The following is a 25555-nucleotide window of genomic DNA, read 5'->3' on the forward strand; positions in this document are numbered from 1 at the left end:
AGGGCTCTGTAATCCATTCTAGCACATAACCGTTTCACAGCGTAGGTACCTGGGAGGGTTTGTGGCGGTGTTCCTGGGTCCAGCCAGGCTTTCCTTAGGAGGCCAAAGATACCTTGAGGTTACCTGGTGGGACTCCATTTTGTTGTGGGTGCTTAGTAGCTATCCCTGTCAACTAAGCAGATTGCCCATCTGCACCCCTAGGCCTCTGTGCACAGCCTGGGTTCCTCTTGACCCATGCCCCATCTCCAGTGTTGCTAAGCTGGGTAGACTTTCTGCCCACACTTGATGGCAGGAAAGGGAGGAGGCTGATGTACTTTGCAGCCGGCACTACTGGCCAGCCTACTTAGCTGACCAGGGGATATGGCTCTGAGTCTCAGAGGTTGCTTACCACCCCTCCCCTTGAGCCCTGCCCCAGGAAGATTGGGGGTGGGAGGAGGGCAGTGTGTTGGCTACAGTGAGTGGAAGAGGCCATGCCTGGGTCATGCTGTTAAGGTCTGGCTGCCTGGGAATGGGTCTGGGGGCCTGCCAGGTTGTGCCTAGCTTCTTCCTACTAAGACACCACTCTGCAGGGAGTAGATGGGGAGTGGGGATTCAGCTTGCTGTCCAGGAGCAGATCCTGGGCTGAGGGCCAGCAGTGACCGGCCCTGCTTGTCTGTGCCTATGAAACTTGGCTGAATTCCACAAATAGCTGATGATTGTCTGGTGGAGAGGTTGTCTCCTCCCATGCCCAGGACCCTGGCTACCTCTGGCCTATGCACATTTCTCTTGTATATATAGTCAGATTCTCTGAAGGGACAGGGTTCCTGGAGTCTGTAGCCCTTCCTTCAGTGGGACCTGACTCTTGAGACTACTGGAGGGCACTGGGCATTGTGATGCATTTGCAGGCTTTAGAGGAATCCATTAAGACATATTTGAGAAGCTAGGCCTGAGGCTGTCCCCGAGGACAAGGGTCTTAATGGGAAGGTTAAAAGTCAGCAAATTTGCATTTTTGTAGGTGAGTGACATCCAAACCCAACCTTAGGTGGCTTTTCCAGGTATTGTGCTTGTAACTGTCTCTGACCATATTCATGCACTTTAAAATGCATCGGGCCTCAGCTGGACGTTGATAAAGCAGGTACAGCCTATAGCAGGTGAGCATATGTGAGTAGCCCTCCCTAGGCTGACACAGTGTCCCCACAGAAGATGACAAAATGGAAAACCAAGGATGAAGCCTTTTCTCCAAGTTGAAACACATCCTTGTAGCCTTCATGGTAGAGGTCAGAGTTGGCTAGAGTTTTGTAGAACCTACAACATGTCTTTCTGAAGCATTTGATTGGCTTATAAGGAAACTCCGTGATCTCTGTGAATCCAGAGCTGTGGTCTAGGCTAGGCCCATTGACCAGATGGTATTGGTTATCATGGAAAACCCTGGAGTGGATTTTCCTCTGAAGAACTATAGCCTCTGCGGGTAGATGGGCTTATGGGCAGTGTCCTCAGAACTGCCAAACCTTGTGTGGTTGAGGAGCAAGTGACAGTGGCCAAGCCCCTTCATGGCATGGACAGGATACCTAGAAACCCTGACCAACCAGGTCGGCAACAGGGTGTTTCATCAGATGGGTCCTGTAAGTCCTGGGGGTTCCAAGGTCAGTGGGTTGTTGCAGTGGCTGAGGAGGAGCTGGGACTCCTTGGGTGCCAGGCGGGAATGATATAATCCAGCCTGACCTCGTGACAGGATTGTTACGATTGTCATGAGGTCAGGCTGGATTGTAGTCTGTGGTGGACTAAAGAGCCATGATTCTGGAGCATGTCTGTCCACTGATGCCTAGGGTTCTGTGGGGTTTCCTGTTTTACCTACATGTATGTATGTACACCACATGAGTGTCTGGTGCCCCTGGAAGCCAGAAGAGGGTGATGAATGTTCTGGAACTGGTGCTACAGATGGTTGTAAGTCACCTTGTGGTACTGGGAATTGAACCCTGGACCTCTGGAAGAGCAGATTTGTTAGTGTCCTGTTCCTGTCCCGTGAGTTCTCAGGATATCTAGTTGTCTTTAGCTGTGATAGTTTCTCACACTCATTTCTGATAACCTGACAGTCCTGGGAGTTGAGGTCAGGCATACTGGAGCGTTCTGTCTGTGAGGATCATGTCACAATCCCCTCTTGGGTCTATGTCTGGGGAGGAAGGATTCAGGGGATGAGTGCCTGTTTTCTGGTATCATATGGGGTCATTCCCCTTTCCAGGATTGATCACTGTGGTTGTTTTCTTGACACTGGGCATAGATGTCTGCAGCTGCCCGGCTCCCTGTCCCTCCCCCCTCTTCCCCCATACACACACTATCTCCACTCTTGGAATTTCCCTTAGAGAGTTGGCTGCTCTTGTGTCTTTGCTGAATCATCCACAGTTAGCCTCCTTAGCCTTGGCTTTTTTTTTTTTTTTTTTTTTTTTTAATTCAACAAATGACATGAGACTTCCGGATACTCCTCTGGTATTCTGTCCATCTCTGGTGTCTGTTCAGGCCAGCTGCCCCTGGAACAGTCCTTTACTGCTGAGGCATCAGCTGGCAGGTTGCAGGTGTTGCACAGGACAAACCTGGACTGCCAAATGGGACATTGAGGGATTCTAGAGTCACTGGCTGCTGGAGCTGCCCAAGATCCTTACATATGTATCTTAAAGGCCACAGGACACAGATGTCAGAAGGTAGCTGCATGTGGCGCAAAAGAGAAAGGGTACCTCCTGTTGGGAACTGCCAGCTGTGTCTTTCTAGGAGCCTGGCTGGCTTCCCTTGGTCTTGAGGTTCTTTGCTGTTTCTGCAATCGATTTGAGTTAGAGGCTCTGGGGCCTTGCAGCTGAGCCAAGCAGTCTTCACCTTTGTGTTGTTTCCATGAGCAAGGAAGGTTTGCCAGGCGAAGAGGAATGCACCCATAGCTCACTTGTTCTATTTTAGATTTTGTGTCTGAAGATTCTTGTTTTAAGATCTTATTTGTCATATTTATTTTTGTTTGTTGGTTTTGTTGTTGTTGTTGTTATTTGTTTTCATTCTTGTTTTGTGAGATAGGTAGGGCCTCTCTATGTAGTTCGGCTGTCCTGGAACTATGTGGACCAGGCCGGCCTCGAACTCACAAAGATCAGTCTGTCTCCATGCTGGGATTAAAGGTGTGTGCCACTACCACTAGGCTTTGCCATGTTTCTGAATGACAAAGCAGCTAGTAGAGATAGTCACTGTGAGCCCTCCCCAAAAAAGGGGAGAGGGGTTGACTGACTTACCTGCATCTCTGCATCACCCACCCTTACAGACCCAAGGGTGTCTCTAAGTGGTGCCATTCTCTCTCCCCGCTCTTCATTTAGAGGGAGTGCATGGCTTTGTAACTTTCTAAATTTTGATGCATTTAAGCTATGGAGGGTCTGGGCTCATCCTGCCCTGCCTTCCAAGTGAGCTTTCTAGTTGTTCTGTCATAGAGTAAATGGCAGACTGGGTGTGAAATGGACAGGTTTTTTAAATGTATTTCTGTAAATGAAGGAAGTTGATCACTTTAATCCATAAATGTGGAGGCTCATCAGAAATGAGTTTGTCTTCCTATTGTGGAAGAAAGGCTGGCTTTGTTAGAGAGTTACCCTTGTGGTCTTGTGACCTGGCCACATCTTACCCACAGGTGGAGAGAGTCAGCCTGGCTTCTCCTTGCAGAGTACTGGTGTCTGGCTTTTCTCCCAGCTGGTGCTGAGGCCTGTGTTTGCATGCTTGGCTGGCAGCAGGTACCTGACCTAATGTCCATTCCTCATCACGCCATCCCTCTGCCTCCTTGGCAGTTGTCCTCTGCCTAAGATGCTTCTAGTTGTTAGTTCTAGTAGTGTAGTCTGACTGAATGACTGAATGACTGGGAGGTGAAGGGGGCACCTCAGGTGAGCAGCCTTGCCTTGGTGCTCAACAGTTTTCAGCTCTAGGGCAAATCAGAACCCTTCAGTGCAGCTCAAGGCCTGGCAGATCATGGCTGGTGATGTGAACATAGGATGAGGATAGTGAGAGGTTTGTCCTACGTGTGAACTTCCCCCTATCAGCAGCACTGTAGTCAGAGCCTCTGTGTATGCAGAGTTATCTAGGCTGGGAAAAGGCCTGGCAACTCCTGAGCTCTTCGAGAGTACGCGTGTGCATGTATGCGTGTGTGTGTGTATGTGTGTGTGTGTGTGTGTGTGTGCGCGTGCGTGCGCGTACGCGTGTTGTGCATGCGAGGGTGTGTGTGTTTAAACCGACATTTTCTTCGTGTAGACTTTTAGTTTAACATTCAAAAATATGACTCAGATTTAAGTCTATTAGATATAAAATTAGTGAGATCTGAAAATTAACAGTCATCTAGGTGATAAAATGGATCATGGCATTTTCATGTTAATGCAGGTGTACTTCTCAATTGGAAATTTTGATTTCTTAATTATCTCTTGACTGTGGCAGAATTAGGCAGGGAGGACCCTTGGATGCTCTCTCAATGCCATGTGGGTGAGGAACCATGAATACTTCCATCTGTTTGGTTCAGGTGTGACCCCAGCTGATATTCTCTGCATATCTGCTCAGCCTGAGCTTTCTGAAATATATGCTTAGAGACTGCTGTGGTTGATTGTAGGCTTACATGTCTTCAGCACAGCCACAACTGGAGGGATCTAATGAAACTCTGATGTGTTTTGCTGTTTTTAAGGTTTGTGTGTGTCTGTGTTGTGCACTCATGAATTACTGTGATAAAATGAAAAGTCGGAGGTACAGAGCCACACAGTATATGAGCCACCATAGTGGCTGTCTTTCTGTGAGCCAGATTGAGCCTATGTGTCACGTCCACCTGAGTCTCCCCAGCTTCTGTGTCCTTATATTTTTTCCAGCTTTTGCAGCCTTGGCCGTCCTGTACAGTCATCCCATTGAACGGGTTGTTTAAATGTCATCTAGTCTCAGCTTCACATGTGTCTTACCACCGCATGAGTGCAGGGCACCAGTGCCACCTCTCCCCAGGAGTGTTGGTCAGGCGGTGGGAGTGCTGTTTCCTTAGATGAGTGATTGCTGCTGTACCTGTGTTTCTGGGCAAAGGGTCAGGTGAGTTTCTTGAGTACACCAGCTACGACGGCTCAGAATGGCATTATGGCTGCACTTTGTGAAGGACCCAGGCTGGTGACTCCTAAACTTGGGCTATGGGTGCACGCCGGAGGAATGGTTTCTGAATAGCTCTTGGGCTTCTGTGTCCTTCCATGTCATTCCTCCCTCTCCCCGGAGACTGGCAACCTGAGCTGAGCTTGAGGTGCACAGCAGAGACTTCGTTCAAGGTCATGAGCTTGACTTGGCTCCATCTGAGCATCTGAGGTAGAACCTGAAACCTGTCTCCTGACCCTCTGCAGGGTAGTTGAGCTTTGAGTCACACTCTGGTCCTCAGAGCTGGTGACACCAGGGTGTGTTGCATTTGTATTTTGTGCTTTTTGTTTTTAAAACAGGTTCTTATTATGTAGCTCTGACTGGGCTGCAACTTGCAGTGTAGACCAGGCTGGTCTGTAACTCACAGAGCTTTTATCTGTCTCTGCCTCTCTGTCTCTGCCTCTCTTCTGCCTCTCTCTCCCTCTCTGCCTTTCTGCCTCTCCTCTGCCTCTCTGCCTCTCCTCTGCCTCTCTGCCTCTCTGCCTCTGCCTCCTTAATGCTGGGATTAAAGCCATCACATCTGGCTTCTCTAACCCTGGTATTCAGTTATTTGCAGACATCAGAAAATTGTGAGAATTCAAAGAAATAAATCTCTCCTGTGCTTGGCCTCTCTGCACGTGGCATCTTCCCATGTTGAAATATTCTTTCTCTTTCCCCTCTCCTGTGTCTGTCTCACTCACACATATGTGTTCCCAAGCTGAAGTGTTTGAGAGTCTGCAGAGTCTGTGAGGCCCTTTGTGGGGTGTACTCTCCCCAAAAGCACACTTTCTTTCAGAATCTCTGTAGCAGTAACCAGGTGTGAATATTAGCATTCACATGACAAAGATCTTGAGTTTCACCACATTGTGGCCTTGTGATGTCACCACAGAAAACCTGCTATCCTGCCTCATTCTAGAATTTTCCTGTCTTGCCTCTGCTTTCTAGGCAGCAGGAACAGCAGGCTTGTGTGTGTGGGCCCCAGTCTGCATAGTGGCATGGTGGAAATACCCACTGATGCATAGGGTCAGGAGTGCTTATTGACCCCTTGATGACTCAGCTGGGCCTGCCCCACTAGACTATGCACCCTCCCCCCTTGCCTCCTAGTCACAGGTCCCAAAGGCAGTTTCTTCTCCTAGCCTGGCCATTGGCCTGCACACCAAGGTGCTGCAGCAGGTGTCCATGGCTTATGTGGTCCTCCGATGCCTGTGTGTCTGTGCTCCAGTCACTTGGTGCTTAGGTGACCATAGAAGCGGTTACAGGAGACTATCCAGATGGTGCCTCTGGCTTTTTCACGTGTCACTGACATTTCCTGGTTACTTTTAGCTTCAGTGTCCATTCTCCGGCCTTAGCCCTGTAGTTGATAGCTCTCCTGAGATGGTGTAAGTGGAAAATGAACTAGAGTGCCCTGCGTCTTGGCCTGTTGGCTGACAGAGCTAGGAACTGCACATGTGGGTAACATGTACATACTCTCCGAAAAGCCCTGAGTTTGCACTCATGCTTCAATTTTGTCGGACCTCTGTGCTCATCTGACACACACACACACACACACACACAGAGGCACACACACACACACAGAGGCACGCACACACACACACACACACACAGACACACACACACACACACACACACACACACCACGGGAAGAAACTGGCCTCCACTGTCCAGTGTACTTGGGTATGTGCTAAGTTTACATCATATTTATCCAGAAGCCATGCAATGCTGTTCTAGAATGGTTTACCCATACTCTGTGAAGAAGGAATTTAAGGATGAGGATAGTGTTTCAGGGTGGTTAGCACAATATTTATGTGGGCTCAAAGTTAGGTTATACCTGTTTGTGTTGGGGCCATTGTGTTTATTTATGCCCACTGTGCATGCAGAGAGAAGGCATTCTTATCCAGAAGTGTAACAGCTGAGTGAGGGATTACGGAACTTTCTAAAAGGAGGGCAGGGCTTGACAATATGCATAGCGTGTGCAACCATCTCTTGGCCTCATAGCTGGAACCCTTGTAGTCTTGTGGAAAGAGGCGAGGACAGGTCTGCCCAGGGACAGAAGGCTCATATTTGCAGCTAGCCTGCCTGGTATCCAGGTGGGTGCTGGCAGCTCCCTCCCGTGAGGGTGGCCTCATTTCAGAGTATCTTTGTGTTTCACTAGTATGTCTACCTCTGTGTTTGACTACTCTGACAACTACGTGGTGGTCAGGGTACAGGGAGGGAAGACAGACATGCACTCCACTCCAGCACCTGGCCATTCTTAGAGCTTACCCAGTGTCCCATCTATGGCAGCCAGCTCCCAAGAAGCCCAGTGTGGCTAAGTGGCTTTGGGGAGAAGTTTGGTGTACTTCCCCTATCAAATTCCCGGGCCCTGCATGCCTTCCCTTCATCGGTGTGAATGTCTTACCCTTATTTGGGTGGTCATAGCTGCTGGATGGCAGAAGATACCTCAGGGTGCACGTCACTTCCCCTTTTGAAGAGACTCTTGACTGATTGGGGAGGAGCCACTGAAGTATGCCAGTCCCTGAGAATGACATCATGGGAGTGACCCGGTGGCTGGTGCCTTGGTTGGTGTTAATGTGGTTCTATGGGAAGGGGACCCTTGTGGGCACAGAGTGACCTAGGGGAGTTCCGCCATTCTTCCATTGTGCTGTCCTGTGCTATGGTGTGGAGCAGTCCTGCAGGAGGCCTGGCTCTCCTGGGCTTCCCAGTGTCTCTTACTACAAGTTCAGTATTATGAATCCCATCAGGCCATTTTCCATTTAGTGAGCACAGTGCCTCCCTCACATTCCAGGTCTGTTCCTAGGGTATATGGCCTGGCTTTGTGCCCTCTTTCTATATGACAGCCTGTAGAGTAATGTCTTGGTAGGACACTGTGGGATGGAGCTTTAGGAGTCATTCTGAAGATTTTGGCCACACTGTTCTGCTCTCTCCTGGCCTGGGTCTCATACCTGATGAGTTTCTGCTTGCACTGACCCATCTCCCCTGTGTCCTTTGGTGCCACTTCTGTCCTTTGACTGTCTTGTATCTGCTACATATAAGATTTGAAGCTGATGAGATGAGGCGGGCCCCACCTTGGGGTCTTGCCTCCAGATGGAAGAGGGCTGATTTGCACGATGCTGTCCTGGTGTCTCTGTGTGGTGGCTGGTATGGGTTTGATGGGTACCCAGGGAGGTTGTGCCTTGGCTTACAAGCTTTCACTCATGTGAAAGGCTCTGCATGGTTATCCAAGGGTGAGCATGTATGCATAGGTGGTTCTGCAGACCTCACTCTGCCCCCAGCTTCCCAGTCATTCAGGGAAGGACCAGTTTTCAGCTTCAGTGCATGGTGTGGCACACAACCCTGTCCCCTCCTACTCTCTTGGAGGTCCTGATGTGAGTGGAACTTCAAGGGTGTGAGATCCCCACTAGGGAGAATAGTGTGTATACAGAATGCACAGGGTATGCAGGGCTGATCTCTGGGTGGGACTATGCCTTGCTATTTATATCCCTCTGTTTTCCCAGAGCTCCTGTCCTATTAGACACTGCAGAGAGGCATAGTGTGGCTGTGTTCTCAGCTGTCTGTGCTGCTCTATGAGTTTCCTTCAGAGGACTGTCTTCATAGTTCTCTTCCTGCCTTACTGCAGCTCCTTGGTGACCTCTGGGGGAGGCTAAGGGCCGTGAATTAGCAAAAGCAGAGACACAGGGGAGCTTGTAGCATCTGGGTGAGTATTGGCAAGTTGAATCTCTGATTAGAACAAAGCCACTTCTGGGCTGTGGGCCCTAACAAAGGTTTCTCCCCCCTGCTTTGGTTTTGCGTATGTAATCAGATGCCACAATTTTGGGGGCCTAGTTAAATTCAGGGCAGAGCACTTTGTGTTTCTTTGTTCCTTGGCCCCTGATGACCTTGATTATTGGAGTTTGTGAGTAGGACCTGGGTCAGGTGTATCCTGAGACTGAAAAAGCCTAGCGAGCTTCAGGGAACTGCGTCAGTCTCTTCTGTTCAGGTGCCACCCAGATTGGTGGTAAGCCATGGTCTGAACTAGCTAACAGGGTTGGAGGTGTGTGTGGGCGTGTCCGGAAGGCCTGCATAATCCATTGGGATTTGAGGAATTTGAAATTCAAAGCTCCTGTCAAAACAAAACAAAACAAACCTTGGTGAATGTGTGTCCTCTCTCAAAGAGGGCTTTAGTCTTTAATGGGGCCAATCTGTTCCATGAAGTTCTTGGCGTTTAAGATAGTTGTCCCCAGAAGTTTGTGGAACCCGAAAGGGGACATAATGGAACGTCTTGTTCCTCAACTGGAGGTCACCAGAGTTCTTTTACCTGGTTCCTCCTTCCAAGTAGCTTCCTTGGAAAAGTACAAGTAGAGTCATTGCCCTGCTCCAGGTCACCTCCACACTGTGCTGCTGGCCCAGAATGTACTCAGGGGTCAAGACGTTGGTTCCAGACACCAGCGCAGGGGACTCAACTCCATCACATCAGAACTCAGTTCTTGGTCCCTGTGAAGTCCTTTGTTTCCATCATCTGAGGTTCTGAGTCTTAGTGTTAATTGCCAAGAGGTGGCCTAGGCTCCAAGAGCTCCCACCAATGGTTGCCTTCAGGTTCCTTTAAGTATGCCTTCCTTGGGGTCCCTGCTTATCAGCGGATGCCCACCTGTAGTACTGTGCCCTCTGTGACTGAACAGATGTCTACATCCTTGGGCATCTGGAACATGAGATATCCAGGCCATGTGCCCAAGGCTTTGGTACTCTGTTCAGGAAGCAAAGCCTACAGGTATGCTCTGCTCATCCTAGGGGCCATAAGATTAAACTGGTTACTGGTCCTGCCTGTCAAGGGCCTTGAATTGACTCCAGACGTGTAAAGGAAGCAGAACTGAGGGTCCTGCCTGATGAGGATAGCTACTGTAGGAGGGCCTCCGAGGGCTAGCTACCAAGCTGCAAACACCCTTGTAGGGTACTAGTGTGGGCCACACTGGGGCCTAACCTGTTGGCAACATCCTATCCCATCTCTCTCTGTTTGCTGAGGTTGTTCTTGATTTTTTTTTTCTGTCCCATATTCCTGCTCCACCCACCCCCTGTTCTTATCTTATAGTTCTCTGACTTCCCTATATCATTCCCTTAAGATGTTTGAAGCCAGAGTTGAGCCATGGCCCCCTGGACCATGATAAGGCACTGGGGCTCCAAAGAAGTGCTGCCCATCTTTTCCCATGAAGCCATGCTCTGTGGGACCTTCCTCCTGTGAGGATCCACCTTGTGTGCCACCGGCTTCCTGTGGTGACCTCCTTGTGTGGTTCAGCTTGGCCTAGGTTTGTAAGAAACTACATACTAGGTACCCAGGCTGATCAGGTTTGTTCTGAGCTCCTGGAGTTACCAACAAGGCCATGTCCCAGTACATATCTTAGTCCCATCTCCTGAGGAAACTGAGGCAGAGAAGACCAGTCTAGGAACCTGGAAGCATGAGGTGTGCCCTGTGTGCCAAGGGCTGAAGAATCTCTCGGAGGGACATTTCTGTCAGGGAAGGAATTAGAAAACAGAGACCTAAGCAGGGTGGTGGTGTACGCCTTTAATCCCAGCAGAGGCAGGCGGATCTGTGTGAGTTCAAGGCCAGCCTTGGTCTTCAAGAGCTAGTTCCAGGACAGTTCCCAAAACCACAGAGAAACCCTGTCTTCAAAAACCGAAAAGAGAAGAAAAGAAAAGAGAGCCCTATACTTACTGACCTGACCACTCCCCGACTCAGGGTCTGCACAGCCTGAGACTGACCGTACTGAAGCTCTGGAAACGGAGCTGTGAAGGGGTGGGCAACTTTAGGTCAGAGATCAGAAGCAAAGGAAGATGTGCCACCTGTGACGACACAGGAAGGCTCATTTGTGGGTGCTCTGAGAAGGCTGACTGTGTGGCCATGCTTGCCCCTTGGGCTGAGAATCCCAGCTGTTCTCTGCAGTTTGGGTGATATCTCTTCTGTTCCCCACATCGAGACACATAGGGAACCATTGAACCTGGAAGCCAGTGTTCAGCCCTGGCCTTTCAGGCCCTACAACAGAAAGTGCTTCCGAAATGGTGGTGTGCAAAGGGAGGGCCAGTAGGTCCTCGACAAAGGTACTAGCCCTACTAATGGGGGTAGACTTTGGGCCCTCAGTAGGTGGGGTGGACAAATGGACTGATGCTTGATTTTACACTAAATTTCCTGTGTTGGGGACACACGGACACTTGTGGGACATGGGCATGTGGGCAGAAAGAAAGCTTGGATAACCAGCATCTTTAGCCAGGGCCACAGGTGGGGACCAATGACTGTAGGAACAAGGTGCTTGATGCCTGCCTCCCAGAGCTGCATGCTCGCCTTCTGCCTCCTTTTCCTGAGACTGACCTGACTATCTTCCACAGGAGATGGAAACCCCAGGGAGAATAGCCCATTCATCAACAATGTGGAGGTGGAGAGAGAGAGCTACTTCGAGGGGAAGAACATGGCGCTTTTTGAGGTAATTTTATTTTAGTTTCATGTGGAAAAAGTAAAGGAGAAGCCATCTCCCAAATCCTGGGCAAAGGTAGCCTGGGCCCCGATGAAGGAGCAGGATGCGTCTGCCTGGGATCCACTGAGCATATTTATCTGTGTTATGTGGGCTGCAACTTGGACAGGTGCATTCCCTGTAGCTCCTGAAGCCTTGGGGAGAGTCTCAGCATCCCTCACTTCTGATTCCAGACCTGCTGGGCAAGTGTCTTGGGGCACATAGATCTGGGGGCTTCCGTGTATCTCAAGCTTGGCTCTTAGGTTCCACATATCTCTGGGACAGAGGTACCTGCTGGGCCGGTGACCTGCTGCCCTGGGATGCTGAACCTGGTTCCTATCTATCTGATGCTTTGTATCCACAGGAAGAGATGGACAGCAATCCCATGGTGTCATCACTGCTGAACAAGCTGGCCAACTATACCAACCTGACCCAGGGTGTGGTGGAGCATGAGGAAGATGAGGACAGCCGGAGGAGGGAGATCAAGGTACCCATGCTGCCCTCTATGTGGCAGTCTTGGAATTTTCTAGTCAGAGAACACCCTTGCCAGGCTTTCATATCAAACCCACCCTTTTTCTCCATGAGGCTTGGCCATTTTTCCCTTTTCTGGTACTGTGTCTCCAATGTCCTGTGCTTGTGGGTGGCCCTCAAACTTGGGTGAGGAAGAAGCAAGGTTGTGGCAGTCCTGTGCAGGCTGCCTTGCCTACTCTGAGAAGTAGGTGTCTTCAGGGCCACACAGCTCCAGAGAGTGGAGGAGTGGCACTAAGCCCTGCCTGAATCTGGCAGAGTGCTGACTTTCTGTGTCATTTTGTTATTTGGTTGTGGTGTATGTTTGTTTGATTTTTGGGACAGTCTCACTCTGTAATCCAGATTGGCCTGGAACTCACTATGTTGCCCAAAGTTATCTTAGAACTCACAATAGTTCTCCTGCCTCAGCTTCCGGGCATCAGGATTACAGGTGTGCGTGCCACTGTGCCTGGTTTAAAACCTTCACTAAAGACTGATTTTTATTCCCCCCTCTGTTCTACCTCCCAAAGGCCTCTGCTTTCTCTAGAGGTAGGGATACAGTGCTGGTGAACACAGGTGAAGGTGTTCATTCCCGTGACACCTGCCAAGTCGGGGGACAGCCAGCTCATCTGCCCTCCACATCTTCCTTCATCTGTGTCCACCCTGTTTGTCACATCCAGCTGCTTCCCTAGGTGCTTCCCGTGAGCCAGAGCCCAGCCTGACTGTGGCTCCAGGGAGGTTAGGCCACAGAGTGGCCTTAGGTGCTGCCTTTCCCTCCCAGTGTGAGCACAGCAGGGTCAGTACTGCTGCACGTCTTCATGAGGTTCGGCGCTTTTCAGATCTGGGGCCGCGTGGTCTTTGGGGACAGGGCTGAGGTTAACAAGGACATGGGCTGTCTCCCTGGCAGTGGGGCAAGGGCTTCCTTAGAAGCGTTCTCTGGCCCATGCCTTTTCCTGCCCCCTCCCAGATCCTCTGGGCATCCTAAGCTGACCCGGCTGAAGTGGCAAAGTCATAGCTGCCCAGATGTACTGAATAAGAGTCTACAAAGGAGAATTTAGGGGCTGCAGTGGTAGGCTTGTGACTCGCCACTGCCTCATGGCCCAACAGGCTCTTGGGCCTCAGAAACCCCAGGCCTTCCCTGTCCATCTGTCCATCTCCTTTGTCTGCCGGAATTTGTGTTCAAGGAGAACTTGGCCTGTGCCAGGGAATAAACACTGGTGTGACTGCATCTTAGAACTGACCCTTAGCCTCAACCCAGCTCAACCAAGGCACCACTCAAGGTGATCCACAGTTTAGTTCTTATTATCCAAGAGTGGAGCCCAGCAGGCTTGGCTGCCCCTCCTCCCCCAGGGGACCGTGGAAAGAACCTGTCCTTGCAAGCAGAGCATCCAGGTTGGGGAGTTTGTGCTTAGTATGCCTTAGTATATTTCACCCCAACCCAACAAAAGATAATTCTTGGGTCAGTGTTTCCCTTGGGGAATATGGTTCCCATACTGAATTTCAGTTGAAGTATTACGCCCACAGCAGAGGTGCTTATCTTGGTTGGAAGTGAACAGCTGCCCTACTTAGGGGTCTATTGGATTGACAGGGCAGGAGGAGTAGAGCCTGACCCTGGTGTCCCCTTTGATGTCACAGAAGCTTGTCCCCAGAGACAGGCATCACTTTCCTTTGAGCTGTCTTCTGGGATACAAACAGGTTCAGTTCATCTGAACAAAGCTCAGAGTTCAGGGTTGGCCATCCCCTTTAGAAGAATCTGGGACCCCCCCCCCCCCGCCCAGGTACTAGGATACTGGGGAGACAGCTAGCTCCTGAGCCTGTGTCTCAGTGGGATCTAAGCTAAGCCATGTGATCTTGGCAGCTGCTTGCGCACCTTCAGACTTCCTAGCAATGGCCTGCCTAGACAGGTTGTTTTCTCCCATGCTTCTGTGGGCTGTCTCTGATGTCCACCTCACACTGTGGTCTTTAATTCTTTAATTAAATTCTTTAACTGAAAAAATCTAAAAGATGGTTTGGAGAGAGGGCTCAGCAGGTAAGGGTGATTGCTACTCTTTCAGAAGACCTGTGTTGGGCAACTCGCCTCCATCTATATATCCGCATTTCCAAGGGATCCAATGCCCTCTTCTGTCCTCCATGGGTACTTGCACTCAGGTGCAACACATATGTACATGCACATACATAACTAAAAATAAAAAAGCTCCGAAGGCACTTCTCCATCCGCCAGCTTGCACAGTTTAAACCCATAAGACTTCTGCCCCAAGGATGCATTGTCCAGACCTCAGAGACAGAGAGGGCATGAGGTCAAGGCCTAGGTCTCCTTGTTGCTATATCCCTCCCTTCAATGTGCACCCTGCTGCCCAGTGGCCTTGGGCTCAGAGCTAAGGCCTCCAGGCTTTCAAACGTAGTGCTTTCTACACATTCTGTCTCCCTGTGAGACCTCTGGTCTCCAATTGGTGGAACTCAGGCTGCCCTGTCCTGGGTGGCTCAGGAGGGCCGTGCGCATGCCTGAGCTGCCACCCTGTCCTTTCAGGGTTAGGTGATCAGCTTGTTTTTCTTGGAGTCTGCTCTTAGGCTAGGCACAACCATTCACTACCACTCTTCAGTTGCTGGACTCTCCCTGTCTGGTCTCAGGCTGTGTGACATCCCGTCAGGCTTCTGTATGAGCATTGCTCTTAGCATCCGTGTGATCATTGTCCATAGGGATGTGCTCAAGCCATTCCTCCATGCTCATTCTGTGTTCGCCTAAACTGAGATGAACCTCCTTTGTGTTGGGGTCTGGCTTCGTAGCTGTTGTGTCCCCAAATCTATAGTCTGTTCCCTATCACATTACACTGAGGCTCTTGAACTTTACAGGCAGCTTCACTTGTATCTAGCTCCTCTCTGGCCTCCTCTCTTTTATGCCTCAAGCTTCCTGGCACCAAGGCTTAGCTTGCCTCTAGCTTGCCTTACAGGTGTAGCAGCGATCTGATCTTGCTGTTTCAAACTGTCCAATCTGATTCTTCTCCCCAGTAGGGAAGCAGAGCCAAGAGATTTAGTTTTGTGGGTTTGTGTGTGTGTGTGTGTGTGTGTGTGTGTGCATTATAAACAGTTGTTCCACAGCATAAACACATGTAACACCCTTAAAATACTGTTCTACAACAAGGAGGCTTGTCCCTGCCCTGCCTAGTAGGATTTTCCTCCCCTCCAGCCCTAGATGACTGGGGTCTTCTCTAGAACCTGGGTTTCTGTCAGGCATCTTTCCTATCCTTGTACCTTCTCTGTATGACCACTGTGGTCCTCACTGGTTCCTCTGTCCCTGTGACCTCCAAACTGAAGCATGGGTAGGGTTCTAGGCTGGGTTACTGGGTACAGGCTATGAGCCTCTCTGAACATGTCTTTGTCTATTCTAGGCCCCACGCATGGGCACCTTCATTGGAGTCTACCTGCCCTGCCTGCAGAACATCTTGGGTGTTATTCTTTTCCTGCGCCTGACCTGGATTGTGGGGGCAGCTGGCGTTCTGGAGTCCTTCCTCATCGTGTCCATGTGCTGTACCTGTGTGAGTGTTCACAGCTAGTCCTGGGACAGTTTCTGAGGAGCTGGTATGGGGTCCCTTGGAGACTACTCCCGGGGAATCCAGGCCTGCCCTATAGGTCCCTCTCTAGAAACCACCTCCTACAGAGGACTTGGGAAAGATGGGCTGGCCCATCCACTTTGGCAAAGGCCAGGTTTTCCACCAGTCTGAGGACTTTATTTAGCTATATCTCTGTAGGGGTGGCATTTGTATATCTGGGGACACCAAGGGCTGACGTTAGGGGCAGGTGCCTCTCACTGGGCTGTGACAAGACTACCCTTGAAGGATCGTGGGCGTTTTCAGGGTCTCTGTTGTAGAGAAAGTAGACACAGGTCTGTAACTTGTTCAAGTCCAGGCCTAAGGGATAGAATAAACTCAGAGCCGACTCCTCCCTGCCTCCAGCATGTCTCCTTATTTATAATGACATTTTTTTTTGCCATGCATGCCTGGTTTATCCTGGTCTGTCAACCAGTCCTACTTCTTCTCCTTCACCTTTCTCTGACGAGAAGTATAAATTTGTTTTAATTACCCACACGTCACCTGAAGGGACAAGGGTCCTTTCTGGAGGGAATTCAGATAATGTGGTTGAATGGGAGTCCCTTTAACTCCTGCCCCGGGCCACCCGACCACTTGTTCCCTGATAGCTCATACCTGTGTGTCTAGCCTAGGGTACCCACTGTCCTTCAGCTGCTCCTTCCCTGTGGCTACCTGTACACCTGTCCCCTGACTGGTCAGTCTGTCTTGTTACTCGAGGCCACCAGCCCATGCTTCCCAATGGTCACTTCATGTGTCTTTCCTGCCATAGTCACCCTAGGCCACTTGCCTATATTTCCTCACCGGTCATTCCATGTGGCCACTCCAGGACATTCTCTGGTTATTCTGGGTGGGCACTTCATGCCACTTCATTGTGGCTATTACACTCCTGACAGCCACAAATAAACTTCCTTGAGATAGAGGGTAGTTCTTGAAGGCAAGGTGGATACAAGGTAAGGTTCCCTGTGTCATGTTGGATACACATCTAAAGTGTTGTGTCCCCCGTCCTGTCCCCGTCCCCCCACCCCCATCCCCACTCCCAGTGCCTCATGGGTTATTAGAGACATAATTGGGCCTCCTTAGGGGCCAGGCACCTAGAATGAGGTTCAGCTTTCAGGGCTGTGCTGGGCGGGGTCTGAAGTCTGTGTTTTCTGTAACTTCTGGGAATGGATTTGTGGGTTGAGTAGGAAAGGACTGAAAGCCAGGAGGCCTGTCTTTTCCTGGTCACTTAGTACCTCCTTTGAGATCAAAAGCCTGTAGCCTAGGCTCAGCATGTTAGAGAATCACACGTTTCCTGAAAGAGCCGTCTTTCTTTGCAGACAATGCTGACTGCCATCTCTATGAGTGCCATCGCTACCAACGGTGTGGTCCCAGGTAAGGGTGTCAGCGCCTGTGGCTCTTCACTGTACAGGACAAGAGCTACATGTGTGTGGTCACCATTCCCTGCCCCAGGCTCATGGTGACAGTGACATTAACTGTTGGCATCAGGATGGCACTGGGTATCGTGCTGCCCATGGAGAGAAGAGAGTGGCCCTCTCCCCAGAGGCCTGGGTGTAGACACACCCTCATGCCTGCCTGACCTCTGTTATGAGGACAGAAACCACGTCCCAGAGATGGACACAAACCTCAGTGGAGGCCAGCTCCTCCTGAAGCTATGCAGTTTGATAGCTCGTGGTGACACTCCACCAAGCATTACTGCTTTGTCCTCTGCATGAAAGAGTTGGCAGGCCTGTGCCAGTGTCCCTCCTGCAACCATCTGAAGTCACAGTAGATGTTTCTGAAGTCAGGTGAGGTAGTGTACCTGTCTGTATCAGGTAGTTCTATCACACCTTAGTTACCCTGTACCCCTGGGCAGGGTAGGCACCAATTCTTTGCCCAAGGCTTCCTAGTGGCTCTGTTTTAAGAGAAGACTAAAGCTGCTTGTCCCTTCATGGGGACACATGTTTTTGCATGAATGTGCAGTGTTCATAGTGAATTGGCACTTCCTTGACCCTTGTTTTCCTTGGGCTATCTTTACAGCTGGAGGCTCATACTACATGATCTCCCGTTCGCTGGGGCCTGAGTTTGGAGGGGCTGTTGGCCTCTGCTTCTACCTGGGCACAACATTTGCAGGTGCCATGTACATCCTGGGTACCATTGAGATCTTCTTGGTGAGTTCCTCTGTGGAAGTCCTGCTAACCAGGCACTTTGCCTGTGAGCCCATTCGTACTTTCCCTCTGGTGGTCCTCTGCCCTGTTGCTCTGGTTATCTGGGCTGAGGGTCCGGGTCCCTCATGGGTAGGGCCTTATATATAGTCTGTGTTGTCTTAGGAGGCATGGGCTTGTATAACTCCTTGAGCAAGACTTTAGCTCTTGAAGGCAAAGCAGGCTTGCTTGGCCCTCGTCTGTATAGCCTGGCACTCGGCTCCCTTTGCAGAAGGACTTCCCTGCATTGAAGTTGGGCTTGTGTGCTCAGTGTTGATGGGCTCTTTAGCCTAAGTGTCTGTAGCCCCCCAGGTACAGTATGGTCAGCCTCTGAGACTACGTGTCTTCTGTGAACCTAGAAGATGAAGGTTCCAGGTTTGGAACAAGGCAATAGCTGAGACTTGACCTATCTCACAGAAGCCTGGGGAATTTATTCTCTGTACTTGTTCTTTTCCGGTTGCTATGATGAAATACTATTACAAAAGCAACTTAAGGAATGGTTTATCATGACCAGGAAATGACCAGAGGCAGGGCTCAAAGCAGCTGACCACATTGTTTCAATAGTTGGGGAGAAGACAGATGAATCCTAGTGTTCAAAACCTTTTCCTTTTTTTTACAGTTCAAAATCCCAACCCAGGGAAGGGAGCTTTTAGGATGGGTCTGTCCACCTTTAACTAATTTAAGATAATATCTCACGGTATGGACAGAAGCTAATCTAATATTGGATCATAGGTATCCCCAGAGGATTTTCTTCTAGGTGATCCTAGATACTGTCAATTGACAATAAATATTAACCATTACTACAATCATCTCCATGGAGTTGGCTCTTTCTTCTTTGGTACCCAGCTATCTCCGAGCCTGTAGGGAAGACTTCCCATGATTAGAAGGCTTCCTGGGGGCAAATGTATATTCTAGTTTGGAGAGTCTGGGCTGGGATCTAGGAGTCCATGTTCCCCTGTGGGTTCTGGGCTTCAGACTAAGTGAGGGCTGGAGGGGCGGGGTTCTAGATTGTCATGCCCATTCCTAGGAGCTGGTTGGTTTCTAAGGCAGAGCGGCTTGAAGGATACACTAGCTTCTTGGTGGCTCTCTGGAGAGTGTGCTCAGCAGCTGCCTGGCATTAGTGAAGACAGAGGAGATACCCTGGGTTCTGCTGAGGCTGTTGGCAGTAGGCCCTGGCCCCTCACCACAAGGGTTCTCTCCTGCCTGTGAGTAACCTGACCCAGGCAGTTCAGTTTGGCCACTAAGATTGCACACAAGAGTTAGCTGCCAGCTCTCCTTCCTTCCTGAAGGTGCCTGATCTCCTGTACTGCCGGTTACAGCCTGGCTCTGGCAGCTTGTGGGAACTGGACAGGGAATGCCTGGCGCCCTGGGTCCGTTCTGGGTGGAAACGGGAGTGTGTCTGGGGACTCCCAGTGGCCTCAGTCCCGAGGGGCTGGCTTTGCCTGAGGTCAGGGCTGGGCAGGTTCCTAGGCAGGACCTCCTTCTTCGCTGACCTGCCTCATCCCCACAGACCTACATCTCCCCAAGTGCAGCCATCTTCCAGGCAGAGACGGCAGATGGCGAGGCGGCAGCACTGCTGAACAACATGCGTGTGTATGGCAGCTGCGCACTGGCACTCATGGCAGTTGTGGTCTTCGTTGGCGTCAAGTATGTCAACAAGCTGGCACTGGTCTTCTTAGCCTGTGTCGTGCTTTCCATCCTGGCCATCTATGCTGGTGTCATCAAGACAGCCTTTGCCCCGCCTGACATCCCGTGAGTCCCAGGCCATGGAGGGGGTGAGGGGGCTTGATCTAATGCTGGGTTCATCTTGCAGTGTTCTCTGGGGCTGGGCCTCCTGGTTCTCTCTCTTCTCAGACCCTCGGTCCTCTTCTAAGGAGGAATGTGGAGGTGTCCTTGGCAGTCACTCGCTCCTGGGCTTCAGTGTGGTTTTAAGGAACTCTGTATGGGGTGTCACACACAGTGCCTGTGCAGCTGGTCCTGTGTCTGTCTGTGAGAATAGGAGGCTGATGAAGGTCAGGGGCCAGTGGCCTTATGGACAGTGTATCAGTTACTTTCTGGTTGCTGTGATAAAGCACTGTGATTAGAAACAACCTATGGAAGGAAGAAGGAGTTTATTTTGGCCTACAATTCTAAAGGGATAAGAATCCATCATGGCAGCAAGAGTAGGAAGCTGAGAGATCACATCTTCAACCTCAAACATGAGCAGAGTAAACTGAAAGCAGGGCAAGACTATGAATTCTGCCCCTAATAGCATAGCTTCCTGCAGTAAGGCTGTGTGTCCTGAAGCTCCCCAAACAGCACACCAACTGGACACCCAGTGTTAAATGTCTGAGCCTATGGGAGATACTCTCAAACCACCAGTCAGATGGCCTAGCTTTTCCAGTGTGGCCCATTCTTATCCATGAGACCTGGCTTCCTGGAAACCCCTCAAATGGGCTGGCTCTTGTCCCCTTGTGGGATTGAGGAGGTTAACCAGGGTGGCCAAGGTCATAGTGAGCAAATGAATGAGCATGGACCCAAGGTGTGGGTGGCGGGTCTGGGCATGTTGTGACTGACCAAAGCCATGGTCCTTGGAAGAGAATATGGAAGCCAGGATGGGATGAAATCCCCAGAGCAGTGGTTTTGGCATCTTTGTGGATCATATGGCCACTTTCCTTCTAGAGTGAGTTACGCCAGGTAGGAGGACAGCCCTGACCAGTTGAGGGCTTGTATGTGAGATCAGTCACCAAGCTGTTGAAATCTGGCTTGATGACATGTAGCTCCTGACATGTGACCCTTGCAGTAACATGGACCTGGGACACTAGGGCTACTTGGGAGGCACTGAGCCTCACTCAGAGTTGGCTGAGAAGAGTGGTGAAAACAAATGGTCTTCTTCCTGCTCCAGGGTCTGTCTGCTTGGGAACCGCACGCTGGCCAAGCGCAGCTTTGAGACCTGTGCCAAAATGCAGGTTGTCAGCAATGGGACAGTGACCACTGCACTCTGGCGACTCTTCTGCAATGGCTCCAGCTTGAGTGCCACCTGTGATGAGTACTTTGTACAGAACAATGTCACGGAGATCCAGGGCATCCCTGGTGTGGCCAGTGGTGTCTTCCTGGGTAAGTGCTGCTGGGGAAGGCTGTGGCCACTGTCCTGGGCTGTTTGAGGCTACTCTTTGTGCCTTGGCTCCTCTTGCTTAGCCAAGTACTTGGGGTCCTGTCGAGCCAAACCCTAGCCTGGAATGACCTTCTTCATCTGCTGCAGATCAGCTGGGTAAAGCCAGGCATTTAATCTTTGTTTGAGACCCTCACTTTACAGCGCAGCCTGGCCTGGAAATTTCTATTTGGCCCTGATTAGCCTAGAACCCTGATGACAGGAATGGATTGGTACCACCCCTGTCATCACCTTCCACATACTAGGATAACAAATAGGGGGCTACTTCATCTTATTGAGAAGGAACCATTCCTAGAGAGCCTGCTCTTGTGAGTTGGGTTTCTGTGCTCCCCAATGGTGTAGTGTGATGTCAGTAGACAGCTGAGGACCGTGTCTGTGTGATGGGAGAGGAACACATGGGTCCTTCACTCACAAGTCCTGCTGGGAGTCTCTGAGGTAAGCTCTCTGGAGGGAACAACTCCCAAGAGATCTCAAGGGAGTCAGCAAGTGCATATGGATAGAAGGCCGCAGTTGCTGGCTGGAGGCCACTTATGGAGAGGTCCCTATGGGGGGTATTCGCAGTCAGTGCAAAACTGCACTGGGCCAGGCTGGGATGCAGTGGAGAGTGAAGGTAGCCATGCTGCCTAGATTATTGGAGGAACTAATAACGTTTACAGCTTTGTGTTCCTGCCTTGTTGGTGGGTGCCCAGCCGGGAGGGCACTGAAATTGTGCAGCTAGCTGTTTAGGCATGTTGGTTCTGTGCACAAGGGTCCCCTAGTGCCGAAACCTCATGTAGAGGTTTAGGGAGAGGAGTTCTTGTGCTTGATCCTCACAAGCTGAGTGTCCTTGATTGAAATCAGAGCCCAGGAAGAACATGAACCACCTGTGGTTGTGACGGTGATGCTGGGCATAGGCAGTCCAATGGGCAATCCCAACAGAAGATGGAAGAGTCAGTCTCCAGCCTGTTCTTATTACAGATAACCTGTGGAGCACATATTCAGACAAGGGGGCATTTGTGGAAAAGAAGGGCGTGTCCTCAGTGCCTGTGTCTGAGGAGAGCCGGCCTAGTGGGTTGCCATACGTCCTCACAGACATCATGACCTACTTCACCATGCTAGTTGGCATCTACTTCCCCTCCGTAACAGGTGAGACTGCCCGCCTCTCCTCCCTCCTCCCCTTCTGCCTCTGTGTCTTTTCTCTGTGTATCCCCCCATGATTATCTTTCTTCGACTCTGTCTTTATGTCTCTCTGTTACTGTCTCTGTCTCTTGGCAAGTCTCTATTTGCTGGCCTCTCTCTCTGTTTCTTTTAGTTCTCAGAGGTCATCTTCCCAGCAAGCAGTGGTGGTATTGGCCTGTCTTTCTGAACTGCAGATGAGTCTTTCTGTGGGCAGCATCTGTCACTATCACTCCTGTCTATTTTGCAGGGATCATGGCAGGATCCAACCGCTCTGGAGACCTCAAAGATGCCCAAAAGTCCATCCCAACAGGGACCATTCTGGCCATCGTGACCACGTCTTTCATTTGTATCCTCAAAGAGGCCCTAGACAGAGGTGGTGAACTCCAGCCTGCTGCCCTAGCTCAAGTCCATGTCCTCACATCCCCATTTGCCCATCCGAGGTGCACTCTGCACATATAGGTCCTGACCATAGCCTGCCCTGTGTGTAGCTGTGGCGACCCTGTGTGATGCACCATATTAAAACATGGCACCTGGATTCCTGTTTTCTTGTGATTGTCCCTTTAAAACATGTCCCTTTAAAAACCCAAGTGGTAGAGTGCTTGTCTAGCACGCACAAGGCCCTGACTCCAAATGTGCAGTAATGCCAAAGGAAAAGTATGCAGCCTTGGTTGGGTGTAGTGTGGTTTGTGGCATAAACACTGACCACAGTTGCTTTTGTGAAACTTAATTCCAGGAGCCCTGTGTCCTCCCAGCAGGGTGATTGGGCTGCCAACCAGGCACGTTTAGAGTACCCTGTGGCTGTATTCTCTCTAGGTAGACATGTGTGAGGAGAGGTCCCAGAGGGCTGTGGAGGTGTGGAATACAACTGTGGGGACAGGGTATGGGGACATCTTACCTCTAGGTGATCCTGGGTCCACGGTTGGTTCAGGTTCATGGGATAGGATCCACTGGCCAGCACGCATCTACCTGGAGCTTGCTTTAAGATTGTCCATGCCTTGACTTCATCTCAGATCTTTCCTGCATAGTGCTGTTTGGGGCCTGCATCGAAGGTGTGGTCTTGCGAGATAAGTATGTTGTTTTTTTCCTATTACATGAACTGACTATAATTGGTATTGTCTTTCCTGAGAGAAACTTTAGCTTTGAAATTCAGTTACCCATGGGCCTCACAGTTGTACATGAGCTAAAAAACTCTTATCCAACCACACTGTCTTTTGCCTGGCTAATGTGTTGATGTGTCTCCCCTTGAGCCTGGAGCCTAAAGTTGAGGCCTGATGAAACTGGAGATGGGGAGTAGACACAGGTGTGAGAAGAGAGACTTGGGACCTCGAGACCCCAGCCCTGCTGCTGCGTCAGTGGGACTTTAGTGTGGACTACTGTGGGCCCTCCCTTCTTAGGGTACAAGTTTGTCAGAATCTCAGGGCTTCACGGGGTCTTATAAACTGTATGGTGAAGGAATATAGTTACCACCAGACTTCTGCAGAAATGGCAGAGGCCAGCTCCACCTTGCTATAAGCCAGGGCTTCCTGTTCCTGAGAAGACTCCAGGAGAACAGTTTCAAACCACTAACGCCCCTTCTGAGGGAAGCTGCCAGGCTGGTTGGGTCCTGGTTGGGTTGGGCCTCTGTTTTATGAGTTCTTTACCTTTCTTCTCCTTGAGCCCCAGTGGTTCACACTCAAGTAGAGGACAGAGATTTTTTTTTTTTTTTTTTTTTTCTGTCTTCAGATCACTTTTTGGATGCTCTACTGACCACCTTCCCTGCTCATCTACAGGTTTGGGGAGGCCCTGCAAGGGAACCTGGTCATTGGCATGCTGGCCTGGCCATCCCCCTGGGTCATCGTCATTGGCTCCTTCTTCTCCACCTGTGGTGCTGGCCTGCAGAGCCTGACTGGGGCACCCCGCCTGCTGCAGGCCATTGCCCGTGATGGCATCATCCCCTTCCTGCAGGTGAGCCCTTCACTCAAGCTGCAGCAGATGGTGCTGGCTGCCCTGAGAAGAGACCTTGGAAAGTCAAGTTTGGGCGTGCAAGGGTCCCTAAGAGTCTGTCCTGCAGAGCTGGACCTGTAGACTGAAGAACAGGGGGCATTTGTCCTGCCTTAGGACTCTATACTGGTCTTCTCTCACACTAGCTGCTGGGCTGAGGGTGCAGTCCTGGGGCTGAGGCTGCCCAGCGCTATTAAAGCCTTTTTCCAGTGGGCCATATTTGTTCATGTGGCTGTGTCAAGGGTGGTCCCACTGATGTTAACCAGGGATTTGGTATCCCTGGACCTGGCATCTATAGCTGGGATTGAAGTTCCTGGAGTAAACCTAGCATGTAACGAGAGTTCTGAGATTATGGCATCAAAGTGTCATAGCCCAACAGCTTAAACCAAAAGAGGTTTTTTTCCAAAATCTCTGAAGACTGGAGATCCAGTGAGGCTACTGACCACACAGAAATGCTCTGAAGATAGAAATAAAACCAAAACCAAAAAGCAATCCTGGAAGTCCAGGAGTGGCAGAGCTGTCCCCTGAGCCTATCTCTATGGCTATTTAGTTTTCTTTTGGGCCTGGCTTCGTACAGCATGGTGACATGTGACTAAAGCTAGGTTTTTCTTGTAAGTAGTAAAGACTTCAGATGACACTGCCTCATAGATGTTCTACTCAGCCATGGTTAGGTGTGTTCTTACCTTAGCCACTAATGTCTTTCTCCGTTCTACAGGTGTTTGGTCATGGAAAGGCCAACGGGGAGCCCACATGGGCCTTGCTGCTCACGGCTCTCATCTGTGAGACGGGTATCCTCATTGCCTCCCTGGACAGTGTGGCCCCTATCCTGTCCATGTGAGTAGCCTTCAAGGACACCTGGGTGGAGGGTGTGAGGACTTGGCTACTGTTCCTTTCTGTTTGGACTCCGGGTAAGGAAGAAACATACAGGGCAGGCACAGAAGGCCAGGAAGACAGCTGTCGGGCCTGCCGAGGCCAGCATGGGTTTACAGATGATAGCTGCAATGGTTGGGCAACAGCTGCTTCCATGGTATGTGGCCAGGGACAGTAGGGATGTGACTTGTTCCTCAGCTGCTGTGCGGAGGCCCATAGAGGAACCGTCACTGTGTGAACAGGGAGGGTCTCCCTAGAAGGTGGTGAGCAGTGTGGTAGGGCAGCGACAGGACGCTGCAGTGCCACTGCGTGGACAGCAGTCTTACTGGACCTTCCTTCCGCCCCAGGTTCTTCCTCATGTGCTACATGTTTGTGAACCTGGCCTGTGCTGTGCAGACCCTGCTGCGCACACCCAACTGGCGCCCACGTTTCAAGTTCTACCACTGGTAAGGCCTTCTTTGTGGATGTCCTGAGAGACCCACATGCAGTCTGTTCTGGTGGCTCCCTGTTGCTGGCCTTAAAGCCGTTTTTGTG

General features: G+C 50.7%; 1 protein-coding gene across 4 annotated transcripts in view; it reads left to right on the forward strand.

The window, feature by feature from the left end:
- Positions 1 to 25555, forward strand: part of Slc12a7 (solute carrier family 12 member 7) — an 82906-nt gene that overhangs the window by 39371 nt on the left and 17980 nt on the right. For all 4 annotated transcript variants that reach the window (XM_051182726.1, XM_051182727.1, XM_051182728.1 and 1 more), the window contains exons 2-14: positions 11470 to 11564; positions 11956 to 12078; positions 15485 to 15631; positions 16999 to 17053; positions 17699 to 17829; positions 19373 to 19614; positions 20747 to 20958; positions 21971 to 22138; positions 22419 to 22517; positions 23182 to 23239; positions 23941 to 24115; positions 24867 to 24985; positions 25369 to 25467. In XM_051182726.1, coding sequence (XP_051038683.1) covers positions 11470 to 11564; positions 11956 to 12078; positions 15485 to 15631; positions 16999 to 17053; positions 17699 to 17829; positions 19373 to 19614; positions 20747 to 20958; positions 21971 to 22138; positions 22419 to 22517; positions 23182 to 23239; positions 23941 to 24115; positions 24867 to 24985; positions 25369 to 25467 — 1723 coding nt within the window. The remainder of the gene's footprint in view (positions 1 to 11469; positions 11565 to 11955; positions 12079 to 15484; positions 15632 to 16998; positions 17054 to 17698; positions 17830 to 19372; positions 19615 to 20746; positions 20959 to 21970; positions 22139 to 22418; positions 22518 to 23181; positions 23240 to 23940; positions 24116 to 24866; positions 24986 to 25368; positions 25468 to 25555) is intronic.

This window comes from Phodopus roborovskii, unplaced genomic scaffold, assembly GCF_943737965.1.
Source record: "Phodopus roborovskii unplaced genomic scaffold, PHOROB, whole genome shotgun sequence".
Lineage (NCBI taxonomy): Eukaryota > Metazoa > Chordata > Mammalia > Rodentia > Cricetidae > Phodopus > Phodopus roborovskii.